Source organism: Peromyscus leucopus, chromosome X (genome assembly GCF_004664715.2).
Source record: "Peromyscus leucopus breed LL Stock chromosome X, UCI_PerLeu_2.1, whole genome shotgun sequence".
Taxonomy (NCBI): Eukaryota; Metazoa; Chordata; class Mammalia; order Rodentia; family Cricetidae; genus Peromyscus; species Peromyscus leucopus.
This window is the reverse complement of record NC_051083.1, coordinates 129755334-129780530: the sequence shown is the minus strand read 5'-3', so window position 1 is coordinate 129780530 and position 25197 is coordinate 129755334. Positions and strand designations below refer to the sequence as shown.

Sequence of the window (25197 nt, the reverse complement as noted above, 5' to 3'; positions counted from 1 at the left end):
CAACAACAGCAACAAAACATTTGGTATAGAGCGGCAATTGCTAGAACGGAAATAAACCACTTGTTAGGAGCAAATCTACAGAGAGCTTTCATTACTAAGAAACCACCCCTTTCAATGGTTCCTTTTCCTCTTACACTTTTCAAGCGCTACTTAGCTTCATTGTTGGTACTAAAGCTTTTATGATTCCAGGCACTTCAGAGATTCCCAGCATGGTTGATACCTATTCTCCTTTACTGGCTTTTATGCTCTTGATTTCTCTGCTGTGTTCAGTAAAAACATACCCTGCATAAGCTGTATGAGATATGCAGAAAGCGCCTTATACTTGCTTTTGCCACACTGAGCTCCTGGTACCCAGTTAGATCTTTGGTTGCAGACAGGAGATAGATGCACATGTAGTATCTTGTAGATGGTCACACCTCCACTCTTGGATATAGCCTCCCTACTTCTGGTGGTGTCATGAAGCTTGCCAATTGCAAACAACATCCAACTTTTGTAGACAAATTCTAAACAGTCTTATTAAATAAGAAACAGAGAGCCAAATACAGAATGAAAAGCCCAAGAGATCAGAGCACTAGCGAATAGCCTTTAGCATACCACTCACTGACGAATTGAGAGAGAGAGACCTTCTTCCTATGCCCTGTCTTTTTATTGCCTTTCTGTTCTGGCTTCTCATTGCCTCTAAACCTAACCACATGATTTCCTCATCACTGTCTGGCTATACAGACCTCCAGGTCTCTATGGTTGGTACTTGGATTAAAGGCATGTGTCACTATGCTTAGCTGTGTCCTTGAACATGCAAAAACCCTGCCTGCAATTTGATTGAATTAAGGGCGTGTGCTACCACTGCCAGACATCTGCTTAATGGCTATGACCTCTGATCTCCAGGAAACGTTATTTATTAACATACAAATAAAATCACATTTCAGCACTAATGAAATGTTGCCATAAGCTTTACATCACATTTCGTGGATACCAGTACAGATGTGTCACTGGGCTTTTTGTGATTCAGGAAAGTGGAACATGCTGAATGCACTCGAAGTATGGCTCATCAAAGAAGGGAGAGAGAAAGAAATGATTTCTTGAGGGTTTAGTTAAACTACTTAAGAGTTACAGAAACTGGTCATGAGGTTTTACTTTTATGTATATAAGTGTCATTTACAATCATTTAAACAGTTTATTTCTCATTCAGAGTTAAAGTCTGGCTCAAATAAAAAATTCTGACACAGAAAATTTTCCCATACAAAACTTCTAAATGTTTCTCCAATTTAAAACATTTAGAGATGGTTGCATATATTTGAATGTCAGTTCCTGATTGTTTCCTGACTTGTTAATGACTCATTGAACGTGAATCATAATCTGTTTTCTTTCTATTTTTAATGGCATTTTGTGTTCATTTCTTACTCTTAATGTCACTTTTGAAATTGCTAGAGTACAGTTCTTATGAAAAAAATCCAAAGAAATGAGCTGGGTTGGGTTTTTTTTCCTGAGATTTCATTTTGTGAGTTTAGGAGTGCTTCCTGTACCTCTGCATCTGAAGACATTCTCCCATGTGGTCAAATGTTATATAGCATGTTCTCTTTTAAGTTAGGATTATGATGCATACTGGTTGAATTTTGTGTCAAAAATGGGCTTTTGCCAGTTGAATGTTCTATCTTGGTTTATTTCCCCCAACACTGACAGTTATCTCATCATACATTTCTTTCTTTCATCTCTACTACTAGAATATCTGCTTCATGAAACAGAAGAAATCTGTCCATTATTGTTTGATCAAAAACCAGGACCTTGAAACTAAATATGATAAACAAAGACATATGTAAACAAACAAATCAGTGTTTTTTCAATGAATAAATGCATTTTTAGAGTATACTTTCTACAAGAAAAACAAACACTGTACCATTTTCTATAACATTATTATATCTCATTAATTTAATTTGGTTTATATGCTAATAATCTTCCCATCCTTTCATCTACTATAAACATTCTTCCTGAAACAACGTATACAGAGGCAAAGGAAACAAGGACATAGGAAATGACAAAATCATTCTGTCCTGCCATGAGACATTTTAGAAGATGCTAAATGGATGGCAAGGACACTGTGATCAGGAGACTTGGGTATAATAATGAGATAATATTTTTCCAGACAGCTGTGAACATAGTAGATATAAAACTATGCAGCAGAAAATGATTATAAGCAATTAGTGAAGAATGGTTTATTAACTAGGGAAAAAGACAAAGAAAAGAGAGATTTGAAGGCATTGCCTGCAAGTACAGATACCAAACCTATGGCTTTCAGGACATTTGTGTTAAGGGATTAGAGTCTGAACTTGTAGTGAGTAGGGCAAACAAAATTCACCTCCCTTAACAGATATTCAGTGCTTTTCATATTTTTCGTAGGTGTTAATAGTGTCCTCAGTAGCAACAATGAATCCAAAAGATAATGCTGACCAAGTATTTCCCATGTGACAAGTAGTGGGCAAACTGTATTTTACCTATTTTTAGTAATATTTAGTATTTTAGTATTTTACCTGTTTATACCCACTAGAACTCTTTAAAAGAAGGAATATAATTACTGATCTATAATTTTGGTTAACAGAGGAAAACTGACTTGTTGAAATAATATGTGTGGGGCATACATGGGCTGCAAAGAGGGTGCTGAGAGAAATTCAGATAAATAGAGCTTAAGCTTTAAGGTGTTTACACAGAGATTGGATACAAATGGTGAGAAAGAAAGTTAGCTCAAGTTATTTATGCTAAGATAAGATACTAAAAAACAAGAGATAGTGTCATGACATAAACAACTTGTAAATAGGGTGCCCTTTAAAATGATTGGTTGGTTCCTTCACCCACTCCTAGGGTTTGGAGGTTTTCTGGTATAAAAGAGGTTTACTGCCTGTCAATAAAGGAGTTCTTGCTTGACTTGACTCCCCGCTGGGTCTGATTGTCTCTGGGTAAGAGGGAGGCTGGGAAATGGGCAAGCATTATGCACTTGCCTTTCCTCAGTTCCAGGCCACCTCTTCACAGGTGACCTAAGTTCCTGGTGGGGTATTATATGACCCTTCCAATTAGTTAGATTCAGTGTACCTAATTTTGATTGGAAACATTTTTAAAAAGGATGTGCTTGTGTCTTCAGTGTACACAATTGAATACTTCAAATCATTACAACATCTACATGTTCAACAAAATGCAGTGGCTACCAAGGTCCTGAAGTACTGATAGCAGATGTATCAACTCTTCTTAGAGTGAAAGAGTAGAAGTGAGTAGGTGTAGTTAAAAAGCTCTGTTCTCAGCTTTTTCAGGGTTAGTCTGGTTATGATGTCTACCAAATAAGCAGAATGAAAAATTAAAAACTTATGTTGAAAAACTCTGAGTTGATTTTAAAAGGAAAATTGAGACTTCATCAATTAGCAGGAATAGATCCAGCAGAAATTGTAGTACCTTTAACTAATGATGAAATTGACAAATTATGAACAGGATATGGTGATATTTTATTTGTGCTGAAATGTGATTTTATTTGTATGTTAATAAATAAAAGTGCCTGGGGGTCAGAGCTAATAACCAAGCCATTTAGCAGAAGTCTGGCAGTGGTAGCAGATGCCCTTAATCCTGATCACATGACAGGGCAGATCTCTGTGTGTTCAAGGACACCACCAGCATGGAGACACATGTTTTTAATCTCAATATCAACCATAGAGACCTGGAGGTCTGTATAGACAGACAGTGACAAAGAAGTCATGTGGTTGGGTTTACAACCAATGAGAAGACAGAACAGAAAGTCTATAAAAAGATAGATACACAGGAAGTAGGTCTCTTTCTCAGGGGAAGGAAGGCAGCGGCAGCGGTTGGTAAGAAGATGGTCTTGATCTCTTAGCTACTGTTCTCTGACCTCTGGGGCTTCTAACTTTGCATTTGGCTCTGTGTTTCTTATTTAATAAAAACGTTCAGAATTACATCTACAGCAGAAAGCTTGCAGTAATTTTTTTGGAGAGATTAACAACAAATATCCCCAAAGCAATAGAATTAAACTTTTAAAGAGAGCTATCTGGATCCTGTCTTGCATTGTACAGAAACACCAATATCTGGAGCCCCTACATTTTATACATATGCAAACAAACAAGGAAAGGCAGGTTACAAATCAGAAAATTTAAGTAAAGTGGTTCAATGTCATTGTAATTCAGTTAAAAAATCAGAATTATATGCTATTTTGGTGATATGAATAGATTTTTAGAAACCCCTTAACATAGTTACTGTCTCTCAGTATGCTGAAAAAGTAGTCTTACATGTTGAAACAGCAGAAATTACTCCTGTTGGGTCAGAATTAACTTTGTTATTTATTCAGTTACAAGATATAATCAGGACTAGGAAGCATCCTTTATACATAACTCACATCCCATACGTGTCTGCTAGGCCCTCTCACTGATCCATCTCTGTCTCCTTTGCTAATTACTTGCTGATGACTCTTCTTCATGGACTGAAAAGTATAATGCCTGAAGGTGAAGCTCCTTTGAATTCTAAGACCTATTTCTCCATCCATACTCACTAATTAAGTGGTTATAGGTTTTGGTTTTTTTTTTTTTTTTTTTTTGTATTAACAAAGTATCACTGTTATAGGGGATGGAAAGCTAAGGTTTGGCAATGTTACTTTTTTTTTCTTCCTTGAGGTAAAGGGACTCCTATTTGAGGTATTACTAATTGTCTTTCAAGTGGCTGTCTTCATGTTTGCATGACATTCTTTGTGTGTCTGTGCATTTGTGTAAATCTACTGCCCAACTGCTGATTTTATAAAGCTGTCAGGTATTTTGGGATAAGAATAACCTTATCACATTTCAATTTGATGACTCCTATGATAAACCTGACTGTGAATGAGATCATATTCTAAGGCATAAGAATTTAGGATATGAACATGTGAACTCTGGGGTGGGGGCAAACCTATAACTTGATTTTATTAAATAACTTGACTTTGGTTATCATTCATATATATTTGTGTCCCTCCATGAATTCAAGAAGTCTATTCTGTGGTTCTCTTCATATATTTAATATTTGAGGTATTCATACCAAACTATTCATCTCTGTACTCCAGTCATAATCTGTCTTCTTTCTAGTCTTCTTTTCTTTTGTATTGGAAACTTCACACTGCTAGTTCCTTTAGCAAAAAGTGTTGATTCCCATATGTAAGGATTTTCTTTCACATGTAAAATCTAACCCATCAGCAAACACTATTCCGCATTCAGAATTCTTCCAGAAACTAACCACTTCCCAACCTGACATGAATTACCTGCCTCTTGAACCAAAATTATTGAAGATAGTCTTATGATAGAACTCCCCAATTCACTTATTGCTCTCCTGACATATTCTATTAATCAAAGCCAGGGTGAATTTTACAAAACCATATGAGTTCCCTGCTTCAAACCCTAATGAATATTTTATTATGTTGGATCCTAGTTATCCTTCTAACCTTAAGTTCTACTATACTTCTTTCTATTTCTAACCTTATGCCCTATTACACTTCCTTCTACCCACACTTCCTATTTCCTGCATGCATGCCAGCCTTCTTGCTGGCTTTCAGGCAGGCAGGATTTCCCATAAAAACCTTTGCACTAGCCCTTGTTTCGGCCAGGAATGTTTTTCTTCCCATTGATGGCATAGTTTAATGGTTCACCTCCTTCAAATGTCAATTTTTAAAGGCCTTTTTTCATCTCCCTGCTTAAAATGTCAATTCCTTTTGCTCTCTAGCACTGTCTGTATCTCTACCCTGCTTTTGTCCTCAGCATTTCTCACATCAGACAAACTGTATAGTTCATTTTTTATTTTCAGTTTCTAACTGCAGAACCATCACATGTACCTTTGCTTAGAGATTTATATATTGCTAGTCCATGACAATTTTGAAGAAATATTAGTTGGCCCTCAAAGTTTTTCTTCAAGAAATAGTCATTTCAGGCTGCCTTATCTGTGATCAAAGCAAGAACATAAAGATAAGGACATCACTGTTTTTGTCCTTGCCCTTGAGGAAATCACAGCTCAATCAGGGAGAAAGTTAGAACTCCCAGTTTTCCCAGAGGCAGCATATGGCTCACTAAGTAGCAAACAGTCTTGATCTGAAAGGAGACAGTTTCCAAGTGTAGCCCACATGTGCTTTACCCCAAGGCTCCTCTAACTTTGTAGTTTTCTTGTATTTCTAAAAATAACCAGCACACATCTCTGCAAATCCTCTGATTATATGCTTGTAAAGTCATGGCTATTATTATTTATGCAAATGAAATGTCTTTATTTAGTTTTGGGGAATGAGTCCTCCACACTATAACAGGAGCCCCTCATTTGCTGGAAGAGTTAGGTCTGATTTCAAATGCAGAAAGAATAGCTGCTTTTCAAGGAACACTGCTGTGCCCCCCCTTTTTTTTAAACACAAACTTTTTATTTCAAAATGAGTAACCTCCACCAATTTACCTCCTTTGTATGATTTGAAAAACTGTGATGCATGCATTTGTAACATGAGGAATCAAGTCTGTACATAAAAAGAGTTGAAAGAACCTGGGATTGAATCTTTGTCCAAGAAGTGCTACTGATTGATTCTGTGACTTGAAACCAGTTTTTCTGATGTCTCAGTTTTCTCCTTTACTACTAAAAGGCTTCACTTCTTATTCAGTAAAGTTACTTGCCATGCACAGAGTCTGTGGCACTTTCTTTTCTTTTACTTTTTCCAACAGATCTTTCTCTTTCATGAAAACTCAATACTTAATATCCAAGTAGAACTAGATTTGCTTTTGTTTCTTTTTGTTATCTGTCTTCTACTACTTTATGAACTACCTGTATGAAAGTATAACTTTTACTATTGTTTTAAAGGAATATTTATCAGGAATGAAAATAAATGCCTATGCATAATTTCACACAATTAATTGTTTCTTCCCTTCACAAACAGTAAGTAAATAGTATTTTGTAAAAGTAAAAGCTGAGATTCAAAGTGGATTTTAATGTTTATTTAGCAATCGTTTATATAGTACTTGCTACACTCCAGGACCAACCAGCTCTAAGGCCTTTTAAGTATTAGCTCATTTAATCTTCATTTAACTCCTTAAGGATACAAAGGCACTGGGCATTGAGAGAAGCTGGTCCAAGGTTACAGAACTCTTAACTAGTAAAGCTGACACTTGTGTCCAGGAAATTTGGATTTATGTTCTCAGCTCACACACACACACACACACACACACACACACACACACACACACACACACACACACCATTAGAGAGCCTGGACATCTGTTCTCACCTAGACTTCTGACAGTCTATATAACTGTTATTGGCCATGTTCAGGCATGGTCCCAAGCCCCACAGACACGGCACCTATTTTCTTCTACCTGTTCTATTTCTAAGCTTGCAACTGCATTTCATTTATATTCTAAGCCTCTTCTTTTCTTTTTCTTTTTCTTGTTTTTTTTTTGTTATTACCCATGTCTGCTTTTTTCTGTGAAAGTCACACTCTTAATGCCTTCTACCAACTGACCTTCCAGTCAGTCTACTTGAGAAAGTGATAGGGTTCCCATCTTAAATCACTCCTTTCTTTCCATCATTTTCAAATTTTAATTTCAGAGTCCAGCATGGGTGTTCAAACATATCCTGTCATCCAGCATTAAGGAGGCAGAGGCAGGAGGATTGGTTCAATTTCAATACCAGCATGATCAACACATCGGATTTCCCGTTTGCCAGACCAACACACCCAGGTCCTATTTTAAACAAAGACACAAACAAACAGGTTTTATTTTTATATAAAGGTATTTAAGAACAATTTTTTTTTTACACAAAAATTTGTCCTTTACAGTATATTTTTAACATATTTCATTGGATCTCTTAGTCATCATCAGAGTAACACAATTAACACTCACAGACACTAAGGAAACCAACAATGCCCCACTTGTAAGTGGCTTGACCAGAATGTATTGGGTAAGGGCTCCTTACCCAAGTTGTAGGCTTTTCCTTTAATAAAAAACTGTATTTATTGTATTCATCACTTGTTCATCCAGAATATACTCACTTTAACTTTACCTATGATGCTTAATTTCTTCTAAGAAGGTAAAGTAATACAAAATTCTGCTTAGGACTCAAAATGCACACATTTTTTTTAGGATCTTGTATAGAACTCATCACATTGAGAATTAGCCAAAAAAAGTGTCTGATTGAGGATACGATAACACTAACATCTATTTTCTGATCTGGAGATGTGGATGGCAGAAGTTCAGGTCCTGTCAGCTCTAGTATTCTTTGATTAGTCAGATGTAGGAAAATCACAAATGGAAACTGAAAAAAAATTCAGAAATTGAGAACTGAGGCTATTATTTTGCTTTTTCTAGGGAGTGATTATATAAAAGTCACACTTCTTCTGGAATAAATTATGTTAGAGTCACACTTAGAGATAGCATAGTCTTATTAAAAGCTCTTAATGAAATTATTATTCAAATAATAAGATGTTATTAGATTTTTTTAGTAGTAATGATATTCATTGCAACAGAAGATTAATCTGGCATTAAAATTTAAGGTTAGACTCTGAGTGTAAGGGTTGCTTCAATGTGAGAAGAACAGTTTGATTATGAAGAGCATGATGAGAAAGTATTGCTCTGGAACAGAGGAAGTCATGTTTGTGTAGGGCTTTCACAAACACTGAGAAAACCAATTTTGCTTTTTGTTTTAATCAAAAACTGCTAATAAGCAATCTCAACTCAGCCCATTAGTTACAGTTGTTTGTTTAAAGAAATATAATAATATAATTAGTTATTTCTACAACTTGTTGCCTTCTCTATTCAGCATTTTACTACTTGCAGCCAAAGTACAGTTTTGAGTCAGAATTTCTTTTCTGATCTGTTTTCACCTTTCCCTAATGTTCCCATGATTTGGGATTAAATCTGGAAAAGTACCCTGCCACTGAGTTCTACTGCCAGACGTTTTTGACTTTTTAAGATTTTGAGACAGGGTCTCACTAAGTTTCCCATGCAAGGATTGAACTTGTGATTTTCCTGCATCTTTCTTACAAGTAGCTGAAATTACTTGCCTGTGCTATTTTATGGAAGGTGGTATTCATTAATTACATGATATTTATGGGGGTTTGACAAGGGCACACTGAGATGAAAAGGTATGTGGTATGTTAATGGCCATATTGTTGTTCCCTCAGCTGCTTGATTATGATAGGAACTTGAAATAATGTTTGTACCTTAATAATTGTTTATTAAGTTTTCCCCCATTGTTCTTTTAAAATATTCTGTTACTGTAATACCACTTAAATATTAGATGTTTCATAGTTTATAAAAGTGTTTAATGTGCTTTAAGCTCATTAGAGCTTCCTAAGTGTCCTTCAAGTAGGAAAAGGATATTACTTATCCTATAAACATTTGTAGAAAGTAAGGCTCAGAACTTTGGTCACACCCTTAGAAAATTGGAGTCCCAATTTATCTACTGTAAGACCCATTCATTTTCTATATCACTTCATTGCCCCTCCATAAGCAGAGGGCATTCATGAATTTTGAGCATGCTTGCACATTAATCACATTCTTATCTATAGTAAAATCAAAAGGTTTTCCAAATAGGTTCACTTTGCATTTGTCTTTCTCATTAAAACAGTTTACAAAGTTATTTAACTTTTTAATGTTGCATGGCATTTTAGCTTTACAGGAATGGCCTCAATCTCTTTTAAAGACTCTTGGGCCAGTTCATAGACTAATTACCAGTTGTAAATGTTCTGTCTGTGCTGAGCATCTGCTCAGTATGATGAATGTTCATGTCTGCTAGGTTGAATGGATTACAAATGAAGTGATTAATTTAAAAAATCAATTAGTGTGGAGAGGAAGTATTTTACTCACAACATTCTCCAGTTTAGAGGAGACCCCTTCATAAAGCAGTGGCAGCATATCAATAAAACTGAACAGGGAGGAACCTATGCCAAGAGAAAAATTCACAGGGTATACTGACTGTTCTTTGTCTTGGGAAGAAAGTTTCTGTGAGCCAAGAGCTTTCCCTCCTCTCTCCTACTGAGTAATGAATGCCCTTGACTTGTTCCATCATAAGATTCCAAGAGAAAAACACTTAACATTGAAAGCTTTTGTGCTTTATTCTCTTTTTTTCTAAGCAAGAGAATCAGAAATTAATAGATTATCAATGGGAACATAATTTTCTCTGCAGTAAAACATGCACCAAAATAATCATAAGCTCTGTTAGCCTGGGGACATTTTGGAAATGAACAAAATGTTCAAGTCAATGACATAGAGGTAATTAACTTAGGGATATTTTCTTTTGACCTTAGCTCATGTTTTTCAAGCTAATTGATAACTACAGTAAAATTAGCTAGATTGCTCTAGTGGAACTAGTGAATCTTTCCTCATTAGCAGACTTGGTTGATAATGTGGTGGTGTGGGGAGAGACACATATACCTTTGCCCTCCATTTCTTAGAAGACCATGTGTCCACTTTTACTTTACACAGTGCTATTCTTATGCTTGTTGATAACCCACTCTACTTATTAGTAATGTCAGTTTTCATCCCAAGTTACCCTGGATTCTGTGATAAAGTATACAACTAGTCTGTTCATTATTTCTCTTTTACAGGGCTATCTGTGTCTTCAGATAAATAGGAATAACTCAGATTTATAAACTGTTTGTATATTCTGTTTTCTGGATCTTCAAGCAGATGAATTGATCAAAAGTAGATGTACATGTGAAGTCAGCTTTATTGAAACTGAATATTGCATTAGTTTACTAGGTCTGCCTGACAAAGTATCACAGACACAGTGGCTTAAATAATGGAAATGTCAGTGTTTTAGACACTGTAAGTTTGAAATAATTGGTTCCAGCAGAGCTAATCCATTTCTGAGGCCCATAAGGGTAGGAGTGATTCCAAATTTCTCTGTTACTTTCCACACTCATTCTCTCTGAATGCACTCTCCTTATTCCCAAATCTAGTCTTTTTTGATAAGGACACCAATAATACATAGTACTATGGCCACCCTAATGATTTTATTTTAACTTGATCACTTATATTAAAGGCCAAATAATGTCATTGGATCTACAAATAGGGCCACATTTCAAGATATAATATTTTAGAAATGAATTTGGGGTAGAAGATTCAATTCAAACCAGGTCCTCTATAGTATGTAGTAGAAAAAGTGTTCTCACAGGACCATCTTATTTAAATCTAGTAACATGCTTCTAAATAGTAGTATCACATCCTTATTTACCAATTAATGAAACTGCAACTTACTGTGGATGACTCACCCCAAAATACTGCTACCGGGGAATTATCTGGAGGTAAACCTCTATAACTATTGGTCCTGCCCCTCACAGAGGTAGAAGAGTTATAATTCTGTAGTTTGGAGAAGGATTTAAACTCTTAAGTAATTCTTATCTTTATATGGGGTTTTATTAAATTACAGTCTTTTAATTGTTATACATTGGCTTAAAATGTGCACTAATGTTTTAAGGGGACAAGAAAAGGGTTTGAGGTCCTTGAAATAATGGAGGCTTGCCACGCCTGCATGGCAATTGGGCCTAAAACCTGGTGAGGGAAGTCACAATGAACACAGCACACACCAGTCAAGTTGCAAGCATCAGGAAATTGGAACAACTCCGGCATGAAAAAGCTGCACAGCAAAATCCACAAATATCATACCCAAGGACCCTGAAACATACCCACTCAGGCTCTAAACTTCATGAGAGGCATCAACAACCCTCCCGAGGGTCACACACATAGATAAGTACATCTGAGAGCAGGTCGAATGTTGTTGAGCCCATAACAAATCAAATTGTTCTTGTACCAACACCATCTGTTGATTAAGTGTTGGCAGTCCAGAATGTACATTTCCATTTATCTGATTTTGAATGTCCAAAGCATTAGAGACTCTTTTCACCACATCAGCTTGCTGGGTATTTTGAGAAAGGGCAATTCCTGCAGTAGCAGCAGCAACAGCAGAAACAGCAATGGCAGTAACAATGGCAGCAGTGATTCCAAAACCTCTCTTTATTCTATGCAATTGGACAGGAAACTGGGAAGATGCTTCCATCGGCATCAGAATGGCAGCAGGAATTCTTCATAACTAACACAATATCTTCATCAAGCCAGCAACTGCTAAGGCTGCAATTCTAAACAGAACAATTTTAATAAAGCACCCCCTCCTGCCCCAGTATAAACAGGGAAAGGAGGAAATGCTAAATTTTTTCCCAGAAGAATAATTGACTTTAACAGACTCCTCAAAAGTCAGGATGAGATGGAATAGAATCATTAAAGTTTTATCCATAGGTATACGAGCCGACAGACAGCCCATAGTCCAATTACTAGCACAAACAGAAAGAAATTAGGGCTATATATCCCTACAGGTATCAGCACTGGGGGATTTTTTTACCAGACTCCAATACACCGTCACCGGCTTCACTTGATACATCAGAAGCAGCATTTCCATCGGCCATAGACATTTCCACAGGACAAACACACCTCTCTGGAACCCACACTGGTGACTCAGCATCTGGAGGATAAACACACACTGCTCCCCTTACCCTACCCAGATTCGGGGCAGGGTCTTTCCAAATACCTGTAGACAGACCTTTCCACCTAACCTGCGCCTGTACCATAGACCGGACCTGAAAATGTCAGGTCATGGCAGTAAGGCCCTGTTTATCGATCATTAAAAAATTTAAAATGTATAAAACAGATGATAATTTTATATTTGGTCCTGATTCTGGCCCCACAATCTCCCCCTCTTTTATTTTCATTAGATACTGTTTGATGGTAGCATGTGCTCGTTCCACTATAGCTTGGCCTTGAGGATTATAAGGAATGCCAGTAACATGATGAATAGACCAGGCAGCACAAAATTGTGCAAACCCTCTGCTGGTATAAGCTGGGCCATTATGTGTTTTTACTTGTCTGGGAACTCCAAGGTGAGCGAAAGCTTCAATACAATGGTTTTGTACGTCTTTTTGGCGTTCTCCTAGATGTAAGGAAGCAAAGATAGCTCCTGAACATGTATCTACTGAAACATGCATATACTTAAGCACACTAAAGGAGGGCACATGTGTAACGTCCATCTGCCAAATATCATTGGGACAGACACCTCGAGGATTCACTCCCAGCATTGGAGAATTTAAAAAGGGGGCGCAAGTGGGGCAGGTGGATGTAATTTTTTCAGCTTCTTGATGAGAATATTTAGTATGGAACTGTAAGGATTGTGCATTTAGATGATATTTTCGATGCAATTGCAAGGCTTGATTGTATACAGTGGCAATCATAATAGCTCGGGTTAAGGAATCAGCTAAGGTATTTCCTTGAGCTAAGGGGCCAGGCAAGCCTGTATGGCCATGTATGTGAGCCACAAACACAAAATGCTTGTGAGCCCACAATAGGGATTGTAATTGTAGTAACCATTCATGAATCCTAGAAATAGAGGCAACATAAGGAGCAGTGTCAAGGGGTCCTACTATTTGACTTGCATAAATACTATTAATATAAATATTAAGATCTTCATTGGGAAACTGTTGAAGGGCCATTATTAAGGCAATCTCGGCCTGCTGAGCAGAAGAATGTAACACAGGTTGCCAAAAAATTTGCTGACCTGAGACAACCACAACATAGCCATTATTAGAGGCATCTGTAAACACTAATCAAGCCTCTTTGATGGGCTTATTCTTAACATCTTTAGGAAAAATAACAGGGTGATTTCGAAAAACATCCATGAATTTACTGGCGGGATAATGGCAATCAATATGACTAGCAGTGGTGCTAAGAAAAAAGTACCACATATCATGTGTAATCTGTAAATATTGTATCTGTTCATTATTATATGGAAGAATAATTACATCTGGTTCTTTGCCAAATATCCTAATACTCATAAGCTTGGCTTTCCATAATAGTTGTAAAATTAAATCATAATATGGAGTAACTGATCGATTTGGTGAAGCCGACCCATGAACCCAAAAGAGGGGGCCTCTTGCCAAAAATCTCCTGTAGGACTAAATTGAGAAGGAAAAACTACAAAGGAAAATGGCAAATCATAACTAATGCACTGTGAATGAGCATTTTCCAAGGCTTCTTCTACTAGTTGAAGGGCCCTTTTGGCTTCCGGAGTGATTTGTCGCAAAGAATTGGGATCCGAGTTTCCTTGTAATAAATCATATAAGGGCTTTAATGTTTTAGTGGGTATGGATAGAAAAGATCAAATCCAATTTATATCTCCCAAAAATTTTTGCCAATCATTCAATGTTTTTAAATGTTCTATACTCAATTGTAATTTTATAGGCTTAATGCCTCCCTGTTTAATAACATGGCCTAAATATCGGTAAGGGGACATTAACTGAACCTTTAAACATTCTTGCAACTGTGCATAGGCCCTTAAGAGTTGCTCTTCTTGGGATGCAGCTAGCAATATATCATCCATATAATGGATAATATATAATGAAGGAAACTCCTTTCTTAATGACAGGAGTTCTGAAACATACATTTGACATATAGTGGGACTATTGGCCATTCCTTGAGGCAAAACCACCCAATGATATCTCTGAGAGGGAGCTCTTAAATTAATAGAAGGCACACTAAAGGCAAATCTTTGACAATCCTTAGGATGTAATTGAATAGTAAAAAAACAGTCCTTCAAATCTATCACCATAAGGTGCCAGTCCTTAGGTATAGCCACAGGACTAGGTAAACCAGGTTGTAATGCACCCATGGGTTGCATAGTAACATTCACTGCTCTAAGATCCTGTAACAATCTCCATTTTCCAGATTTTTTTCTTGATAACAAAAATAGTAGTATTCCAGGGTGAAGTTGAACGGACAATATGTCATACCAAGAGGTGTTCTTCCACCAACTGATTAGAGGCCTGCAATTTTTCGGCTGGCAGGGGCCATTGTTCCACCTATACAGGTTTATCATTAAGCCAAGTAATAGGTATGGGTTGCAGCTGTGGAACAATGGCCCCTACTAAAAATGCCCTAGTCCTGTTCGATCTCCTGGCAGTCGAATGATTTGATCATCAACCTCAATAGCTGCTTTCTTGCCCTGGGTGTTTCTTCCTAGTCTGGACCGAGGAACCCAGCCCATTTCCATCATCATTTTAGTAACAGGAGAAGGAGGATTCCTTGTTAGATTAGTTGTTAATACTGCTCCCATCTGGAACAGCACATCTCTTCCCCATAAGTGTGTGGGTAATCCAGGGAAGACATAAGGCTGAAAACTCCCTCGATGGCCATCATCATCTTTCCAATGCAAAATTTAGTACTTTTAAGAGGCGTGGCTTGCCCTATTCCTTGTAGTTGCAATGAAGTACTCTCCAGGAGCTAGGCTTTAGGCCAGTGTTCGTAAGCCAAAACAGAAACATCTGCCCCAGTATCCAGAATTCTCTTAGAAACCTTCCCATCTATAGTTAATTGCAATTGAGGTCTGTCCTGCAAAGAAGCAACCCAAAAGGCGGCATGACCTGTGGAGCCAAACCCACCCCCCGTGCCTCTAACAGGGTTAATAATTGGACTATTCGTAGATACCCTGGGAATCAAAAGTAATTGAGCCAATCACTCCCCTTGGGGAATGACTATAACTCCTCTTTGAACGGTGGTCATAATCTTAAATTCTCCTTGATAATCTTGATCTATGACTCCTGGAAGAACTGTGACCCCTCTCAAGGTTACGCTGCTGTGGCCCAATATAAGGCCCATGGTGTTAGGTGGTAGGGGCCCTTAAACTCCTTGTAGGCAAGGCCTGTGGTCCCATTTGAGGAGTTAGGACTGCCCTGGCGGTAGTACTGAGGTCCAGTCCTGCACTCACTGGGGTTCCTCTGGCGAGGTTGTCAACATGAAGGAATTGCCTTGAGGCACAAACTGAATCCTGCTGCTCCCTGGCATACTGGAAGGATTCATTGCTCCGTACACTTGGGCTTTTCGGGGGGCCCGGAGCGGGCCACTCTGGCCGTTTCCCGGCTGTAAGGGTCTCCCTTCAATGTCTGATTTTGAACAACAGTCGCTACTCCAGTGAGCCCCTCTCCGGCATCGTGGACAGATGCTAGGAGTAGTCTGTTATTAGGGCAGTCCCTTTTAAAATGTCCTGCTTGTCCACAACCAAAACAGTTGCGCTGTCCTGTGTTACCTGCAGCCCCTTCAAGGCCACGGCATATGGCCACAGCTAACACCTGCCCCGTTATGTGATTTCAATCTATATCTCTACAGATCCTGATATAATCGTCCAAACTCTTACTTCTATGAGATCTTAAGGCTTCCTTACAATATTTTTTTTTTTTTTGAGTGCTTCTGCTTTCTTTTAATAGCATTTCTGAAATGGAGAAAGAGGATGAGCAGTTGGTGAACAGAGCCATTCCTTTGTTTTAGTGAGATAAATCTCCCTCTGTTGACCACACTGGTCTTGAAGTCATGAGATCAAGTCATCCTCCTGTTACAGTCTTCTGTACCACAGGCTGACAGACATGTTTCTACTCTAGACATATCTGCTAGGAAAAGCCATAAAGACACAAGATCTAAATAGGAGAAAATGGTTTATCTTTGTGTCAGTAGTCCTACCTCCTCTGAAAAGTTACTCAGAGCTTATAGTAAGGGAAAGAGTACCACTTTTAAAAACCTTAGGGCTTCATGCACACAAGGTAAGTGCTCCATTGATGAGTTACATTAGGACAAATTGCCCACATGTCCAATCACTTACCCTTGAGGATAAGGATAAGCAAGTTGATACATGCTATTTGAGACCTCACCATTTTTGACTAGGTATTTTAAAACTAATTAAATAAATTAACTATGATGTCATCAGGAGGCATTTTGCTAGTTTTCTATGATGTTAAGGCAAAGGATAAACAGCAATGGTGACCCTGATGTATCATTTAAGTATTTTTTGTTTGTCTGTTTTTTGACCAGGTCTCTTAGGCAGCCCAGGCTGGCCTTGACCTTGTGATCTTATCTCACCCGAGTCCTATGTTTACAAGAGGGCACCTCTATGCCTGGGTAAACACATTTTTTCCTTAGTTGTTATAGTTGTGATCAGTTGTGGGTCTTATGGTAAAAGTTTCAGTCCTTAAGTAGATCTTGGTAAATTTGCTTGACTATATTCTTCAGGCAGTCGTTTTCTAAAGGCACTTTGGATATAACTGCAGCAATTTCATCATGGTTGATGTTCCCAAGGTGATTTTGAATGGTGAATGGTAGTGGGACCAAGGGATAATGTGCTGAGAGAGACAAAATTATCTCAAATTTTGTAAATGCTGCAGAACTGGAGAATAAAAGCCTCAATTCAGTATTATTCACATTTATATCCATTAGGCTATAATTTGGCCCCCATCTCTTTAAAAATTCAATCTCCTCTCCAAGAAGTCTGCAATGGTTCACTACCAGTGAGAGTTCTTGAAGCATCTGGGGTACCTGATGTTGTGTTGTACATTTCTTCTTCCAGGACGCTTGTTCCTCAATGTACTGAAAAATAAGCTTATGAACTAAAAGGGAGGAAGGAGGAGCTTTACCCTCATCTAATAGAGACTGAAAATTGAGCTCATTAATCTTCCTGTAAGCCTTGTCCAAGAAAGGGAGACCAACTACTGGTTCTCCAAAGGTGATCGTAAGTTCTATTGTATCATAAACAAAGGTAAATACAGCTTGATCATTACTCCACTCAATGACATCCCACTCAGACAAACTCAGTTGATCCAGTAATTCTTCAGTTTTATTTGTCTGTTCTTTTATAAACTCTATCTGAGCAAGGGTTTGCGTTTTCTGTTTCTCTACTTCTAAGAATTTTCTTTCGAGCTCCTCCTCTTCAATTTTCAGCTGTTCCAGTTCTTTTTCTGCATCTTTCATTTCAGAATCCCATTCTTCCATAGGGTCATCTTTCTCTTCATTCTCCAAAATCCTAGTTTCTCTTTCTACTTCAGTAAGACAGTTATTGATCTTCTTAAGTATGTTGTCCATCTCATTTATTTTTATCTCAAGTTTCTTCTTCTCATTCTCAGCTGAATGCACCAATTTGTTATACAGAGCCACTTTTCCTTGGTGAGTGAAGACTTTCGTCATCTTGGTATAACGTGATTTTATTTTGTTCAGGTAAATCCCGTAGGTCTTCAGCTCTTCATCAGAGTAGTCTTTCATTTTCCCCCACAAGTTCCTATTTACATCAGTCAGTAGTTTATCTTGGTTCAATGCAGATACCTTTAATTCTTCAATCTTTTGGCGAAGAAGCTCACAATCTTCTCTATAAATCTGTATCTTAGGTCCATAAACATACTGTCTCAACATCAGATCTTCTGGGGTAGGTGATGTGTTTATAGTAAATTTGGCTGGAAGATTGCTCTGCCTGGGTTTCTGTATTAAGATGTGGACCTGAAGAAGTATGAAGAACTCCTTTATTGTAATTTGTCCATCCTTGAGTTTCTCCCTCAAACTCTCTTCAGAGATACTGTCACCGAGAAACTGTGATTCCATTTGGCTACTGCATTGTGTGCTGAGGTCTGGAGAGATTCCATCAGCCTTGATTGAATCCTGATCACTGCTGCAACTAGATGGGGTCCTGCTCAGGCTTTTTATCAATACACTGTTGACATTTTTATGGATATCCTCTTCAGCATGATGATCAAAAATCTCCTGATCTTGTGTACTATCATGTGTTCTGATTTTTTTCTCATTTTTAACATTATCGTCTTCTTGTACCCAGGTTCTTTTTTGGGCACTGCAGGTTTCTATTTTGTTTTCAGATGGTAAAATCTCTTTATAGCATGTGTCAGTCAGAGCCTTCTCTTCAATGTCTAGGCTAATAGAGTCTGAGGAAAGAATCTCACCAGGATATATAGGGAGATTTTCCTCATTTATATACTGAGATGGACTCAAGTTCAGTCTGGCTGCAACAGATTCAATGCCTGAATCTTTACTAGAGACTGGCTGAGTTTCTAGGTGATTTAAGTCAGTTGCATCCGCTGGAATCTGCTCCAGGTCATCAACACCAGTGATACTACAATTTCTCTTGTTTGGTAATTTGGGCAAAAAGATGCCCAATGAACATCTTCTCGTTTTATCTTTGACAACTGCCTTTAGTGGTATAGAGGTAGTTTCAGCTCCACTATGAAGATTTTTACTTTCATCATCTCCACCACCACTGGAACCTAGATTATACATTCCTGTAGCTTGCACTGTACTCATGTTATTGTGTGCCTGATTTCCTACTTCAAGTAACTGTTCTGCAGGAGATAATACATGAACAGTCTGAAGGCCTAAAACCTCCTCAGTTTTTCTATTCAAATTACTCAGACTTGGTTTGACACTACTAAAACATGAAACATTAGATGAAACTATAGAGTCTGATGCTTCTTGAATACAGGTATCACCTTCAGGACCATTCAAATTTTTTGTTCTTGACATTCCCAATTTAGTATACTCATTAAGTACTTTCTCTTTGGTTTGACAATCGATGAAAACAGTATGGGACTTGGTGACATCTAGATCACCAAGATTATCTACAAACATTACAGTTTTATCCATAGGTATAGTAGTTATTTCATCTGCTGGGTCAGTTTTATGTTGTGAAGCAGTGATTTGACTTCTAGAGATCTCCATGTCCTCTGGCCTGTGTGTAGACAAAACTGGTTTAGAAGTTCCTGCCAATGGCACAAAACTCAAGTCCTGTCCCTCTTCCAGGCTAATTTCATTATTTATTTCCATCACAGAGCTCTGAGTGGTATCTCTATTATTTTTATCATTCTCTGGAAACGTAATGGTCTTATTTGTGAGCCTAAGGCTTTTTCTTCTCTGAGTTTTGCCTGACAGAAGCTCATTTTGAAATCCAGGTTTTTGTACATCTTTGGCATTTTTCCAAGCGGCCAATTTCGATGTCTCAGGATCATCACCAGTGTCTTCTCTAGGCCCACTATTAGACCCTTCCTCCAGTACTCTTAGCTGGCTACCTTTTGCTGCTGGATGGTTGTTTTCACTATTTTTTGAAATGGAAACAACCTCTTCAGCAAGAGTAGACATCCCTTTTGGCTTTTGTAGGCATTCCTTCTTGGATAATTCAAAGTCAATTCTGTCTGGAAGCACACCCTTCGCCTCTGCTTGATAGTCAATGAAAACAGTATGGGACTTTGTCATCTCCAGTTCCTCGTGACCTTCTATAGACATCACAGTCTTATCCAGGTGGCTAGGAGTTACTTCAGCTGGTGAAATAATTTTACATTCTAAAGCAGTTGTGTGACTTCTAGTGATTTCCATTTCATCCTGTTCACATGCATACAAAATGGTTTTAGAAGTTCCTGCCATAGGTACTAAATGAGACTCATGTTTATCTAATAAAGATCTATGGTTTATTTTGACCGTATAACTCCTGGTAATATCCATATCATTCTCATTACCCTCTGAAAATAAAATCGTTTTATCAATTTTTAGTCCACCAGCACTTTTTCTCCCACAAATTTCAACATTTTGCTTTTCTTTCAAAAATTCAGGCTTCTGTATACTTCTGTCCTTTAACATGTCCATAACATTAGTTGTTACTACTCTAGTTTTTTCTATAGCATGCTCACATCTATTTGTCTGTTTACTGTAGTGAGCTGGCTGTTTCTGTGTTCTAAATTAGTCTTACTTTGTTCTTGTACTTCGGAAGGACCAAATCCAATTACAATAGTGTGGCTCTTGGTTAGATCCATAGTTTGTTCCTCCTCTGAAGAAATTATCATCTTATCATGAAAACAGTCAGGTGTGGTATCACCTAAGTTTTTCCTCTGTGGTTCAATAAGTTTAGAATTTTGGTCCTGTAATGCATGTTCTAGTGCTACTTGTATATCCGGAACTGGACCAGAGGAGGGTATATTATGGTTTGTTGTTATATCCTGATTATAGTCAACTGATAGAGGAGAAATTTTATTAAGACAAGATGAAATCTTCAAAATCGGATGTTTTTCTTTTTGGATGTCAGTTAGAATGTTTTTGGATATAATGTTTGTTTGTTGGTATGGTTGGGTAAGACTTTTGGTCATTTTTTTCCATTCATCTGAAGGGCTTTTGCTGTGAGAGTAAGATTTAGTGACATTCTTTGAGACTAAGTCAAAAGCTGTAGGAATAACTTGACTTCTTAACTTATTTGTATGACTTTCAGTCAATTCCATATCTTCACCTGCTAAGAGTTCAACCCTGTCAGCCAATGACACAGATAAAGGATTTGTCAGGCTTTGTTGTAATCTTTCCTTAGATACTTGAGGAACTGTAATATAATTTACATTCATTCTCTCATCTTCTGACATAGTTGTATGATTTTGGAGCATCATTTCTTTTTTAAATACTGGTATAATTTCTTTTTTAATGTTTTCTTGATCTTGCTTGAATATCTCATTATCTATTACAACTGTGTGACTCTTGGTAATGTCCATATTATCCTCTTCTGAATAAATAGTTTTCTCTATGAGTGGGCCAGCATCTGGATTGCTACACACTTTAGAATAATTACCATCAGGCTTCAGCAAATTTTTTTCCTCTCTTATACTTGATAGACACTTAGTCAGTTCCATTGCATCATTGCTACTAGAATAAAAAATTGTCTTATAACCTTGAATAGCTGGACTAGAACAGATAGATTCTGAAGTTCTAGCCAATGTGCTGGCACCTTGATTAGAAGTCTGTGTGGCTGTATGAGTTTCTGATTCCATACTATGACTTTTGGTAACATGCATTTTATTTTCAAGGTTTGGAAAAGAGTCTTGAAAAGCAGCATTTAGCTTATCCGTAAGGACTGTTTTCTTCTCTGGAGCTTTAGTTTCATCAACTGTTGTAACATTCATCATGACATTCTGAGTTTTAGTTTCTCTTTCAGATAAATTATTTTCTGATGATAAAACCTGCATTGTATAGTTAGCTGTTAACTCCATACACTCATTGCTATAAATTTTGGTATCGTCCTTTGATCCTCCTAAGTTGTTTTCCCTGGATGGAGGAATCCAAGTCTGAATATAGGCTGTATGACACTGGGTCAAATTCATCCCATCATCTTGTTCTCTAAAGAGTCTAGTCCTATTACTACTATTTTCATCTACATTAAGAGATACATGCATCTGATGTGTAGAAGTGGCACTGTTTGATTCTTTGGAGTAAATAGGCATCTCAGAATTTTCCTTATCAAGAGAAGTACTGTATTTTCCTGTTTTCAATCTTTTTATGAAGTTGTCAGAATTTATCTTTTCTGAGAAAGTATTTTGACTTATGGAAATTGTGGGGCATTGTAATTCCTTTTTAATTCTTGAATTCTCAGCATGACGCTTTAAATTCTCCAGAAAGGATGCAGTATCTATCTTTGTGGAATTTTCACTTTTGGTACAATCTGAAAGGCCTTCGGTAATCATCACAGTGTGACTTGCTGTCAGGTCCATTTGGTTTTCATCTGAAAAAATGACTGTCTGGTCATTTGCATGTTTCCTTTCATGGTTGTAGTCTATAACTGAAAACTCTTTTTGTTGTATCTGGGTCTGAATTGGAGCACAAAGTAATGTGTTCATACTGTAGAGTCAGCACATTTTTTCTGGCTTCTGTCTCTGCAATTTCTGAATTTCTCTCTGTTTTCATATGAGACTCCGTCTGAAATACTTTTATAGTATCTGCAAAGCTGACTCGACGAGAGCTTTTTCTAGTTCTTGGAGCATTAGGTTCCTGAACTGTCTCATTTCCACATTTTAGGTCCTGAAGAGGACTCCTTGGGGGTTTCAAAATCGAGGAATGCCGTCTTCTAACAGGCTTCTGAATATTGTCATTCTCTTCATTAGCCTCTGAAGACATCCCATCCATTTTTGACGACTTTTTTTCCGCCACAGTCCCCCCCGCTCCACTGGTTCGGGGTCCGCGCGCTCCTTCGGGAGGAGACGTCACCTCACGCCGTCCCGCCAGGCCCCGGGAAGTATTCAAATCTAACCGCCCGCGCGGCGCGCAATCCTTACAATATTTATTGGTATTTTCAAAAGCCAACTGTTTTACTATTGGCATGGCTTGATTGGCATCCATGAACAACTTTCCAGCTAATTGTAATAAGCGTGAAACAAAATCGTGATAAACCTCAGGTGGGCCTTGAACTACTTGAGACAGTTGATCACCTGCTGCTTTATTAGACAATGCTTTCCCAGACTGGATTGCGGCAGTAGCTATTTGGGCATATACCCCAGGATCATAAGCAAGTTTTGCCGCTAAGGCAGCGTACCCTCCTGAGCCAGTCAGCATGTCTAAATTCCTCTCAGGAAACCCGGCTTGTGCATTTAAACAGGCAATTTGTATACACTTTTCCTGATACTCTCCTCTCCATAGTAAGTAACCACCTCCAGACAAACGGCACGGCATAGCTGCTGCCAATCGCTGGGTGTTAGGTTAGCTGCCTGGTAAGGTTCTACCAAAGATAAAGTAAAAGGAGCCAAGGCACTGTAGCTGGGTACAGCTTCCTTCAACTGCCTCATTTCCTTGAAGGTGAGGGCAACATGCTGTCTGATTCTCTGACCAGGGTTAGCAGGATCATCTGTCTCTATGACTGGGAATGCATGGGCACCTGAATTTTGGAAGGCTACTCCTCGATACTCTTTTACATTTGGCCATTTCCAATCCTCCTCCTCATAGGCCAGAGGTAGAGGTGGCACAGACGGCTGAGTGCTGACAGCGTCCACTTTGCCTGAACTGTCTTTTGGTTTCATTTTACATTGTTTTAATTTTTTTCTTTAACTCTTTGATTTCTTGCTTCAATCTCTTTTCCTCCGAGTCCTCTCCTTCTGATTCTGACAACTGGGTCTCCATGCCTCATAACACGTCTGATTTCTCATCAACAGCACTTACAGATTTTGTAGTTTCTTCCTCTTGAACCTCATTAAAAAGTCTAGTAGCCTCAGCTAATCGTTCTTGTACTTTAACTTTCTCTGTTAGCAAGGCATCTTTAACTAATCTCCATAAGGAAAATGTAGCTATAGGTAAGTTATCTGGGCCCCTCTCATGAAGGGCCCTTTGTAAATCCTGTTTCACTTGTTCCCAGTCAGGGATATTCAATCCCCCTCCAGTTAAAAACCAAGGACTGACTTCTGCAACAATTGTATCAAATGCGGCTGCGGTACTTCGCTTAATCTCTGTTCCTTGCTGTTTTAAAACCTTAGTGATCTCAGTGGCCATCTGAGATTTACTTGTAGCATTCCCCATGGTACGTACCTTACCTTAATTACTCATATCCCCAAGTCACTCCATTTGCTAGCCCAGGAGCAACCCTGTCCTTCAAACTGATCTTTCCAGGTCTCGGTGAAGACCTCCACTTGCTGCGCCTGCATGGCAATTGGGCAGGCAATTGGGCCCAAAACCTGGCAAGGGAAGTTGGGATGAACACAGCACACACCAGTCAAGTTGCAAGCATCAGGACTCACTTTATTCTTTCTTCCCCATCTTATATACCCTTTCAGGAGGAAACAAACAAAATTGTTTATCAAGCACCCAGGGTCAAGGAACGGTCAGCATGCCCCAGGAAGCCACAGCTGCCAAACCACAAGATATACCAAACAGCAAAATATACCAAACAGCAAAACATCCGCAGAACAGCCTGACCTCAGTGCACTCAGAACAGGGGAGGTGGGGGCAATCTTAGAGAGGTCAGAGTCATTCTGATCCCAACAGAGGCTAGTTGGAAGTATGGATTTCAGTGTTGGAGAGATAACTTAGTGGTTAAGAGCACTGTACAATCATGAAGGCCAGAGTTCAGATTCTAGAACCCATGATACAAGCTTCCCCTTTCTGATCTGTGCACACACCCACATACCTGTATAAACAAACAAGTAAACAAACAAAATAAATATATTTAAAAATTTTTAGAAAGAATGGTGAATCTACTCTAGGACCGTTCCTTGGAAGTAGGTCATGCATAATCCTCCAGTTTGTTTATTTGAAATTTTCTGCTAGAGTCTACTCTTTGCCATTGCTATCATCCAGTTAGGGACATGAAGCTGTAGTTTTTGTCCTGTGCATTGAAAGTAATGGTGACAGGATCATACTCATGTCTTTTCTTTTTTCTTTCTTTCTTTCTTTCTTTCTTTTTTGTTTTTTTGGTTTTTTCGAGACAGGGTTTCTCTGTGTAGCTTTGTGCCTTTCCTGGAGCTCACTTGGTAGCCCAGGCTGGCCTCGAACTCACAGAGATCCACCTGGCTCTGCCTCCCGAGTGCTGGGATTAAAGACGTGTGCCACCACTCATGTCTTTTCAATGCTGTGG

General features: G+C 38.3%; 1 protein-coding gene across 1 annotated transcript; it reads right to left on the bottom strand.

Moving 5' to 3' along the window:
• Positions 1–16249: 16249 nt before the first annotated feature.
• On the bottom strand, positions 16250–22886 carry LOC114688796 (kinetochore scaffold 1-like). The gene is given in 3 exon segments (XM_028863307.2): positions 16250–20506; positions 20509–22478; positions 22480–22886. Coding segments are annotated over 3 exon segments (5736 nt in total). The 5' UTR covers positions 22764–22886; the 3' UTR covers positions 16250–17024.
• Between the last annotated feature and the right edge of the window lie 2311 nt (positions 22887–25197).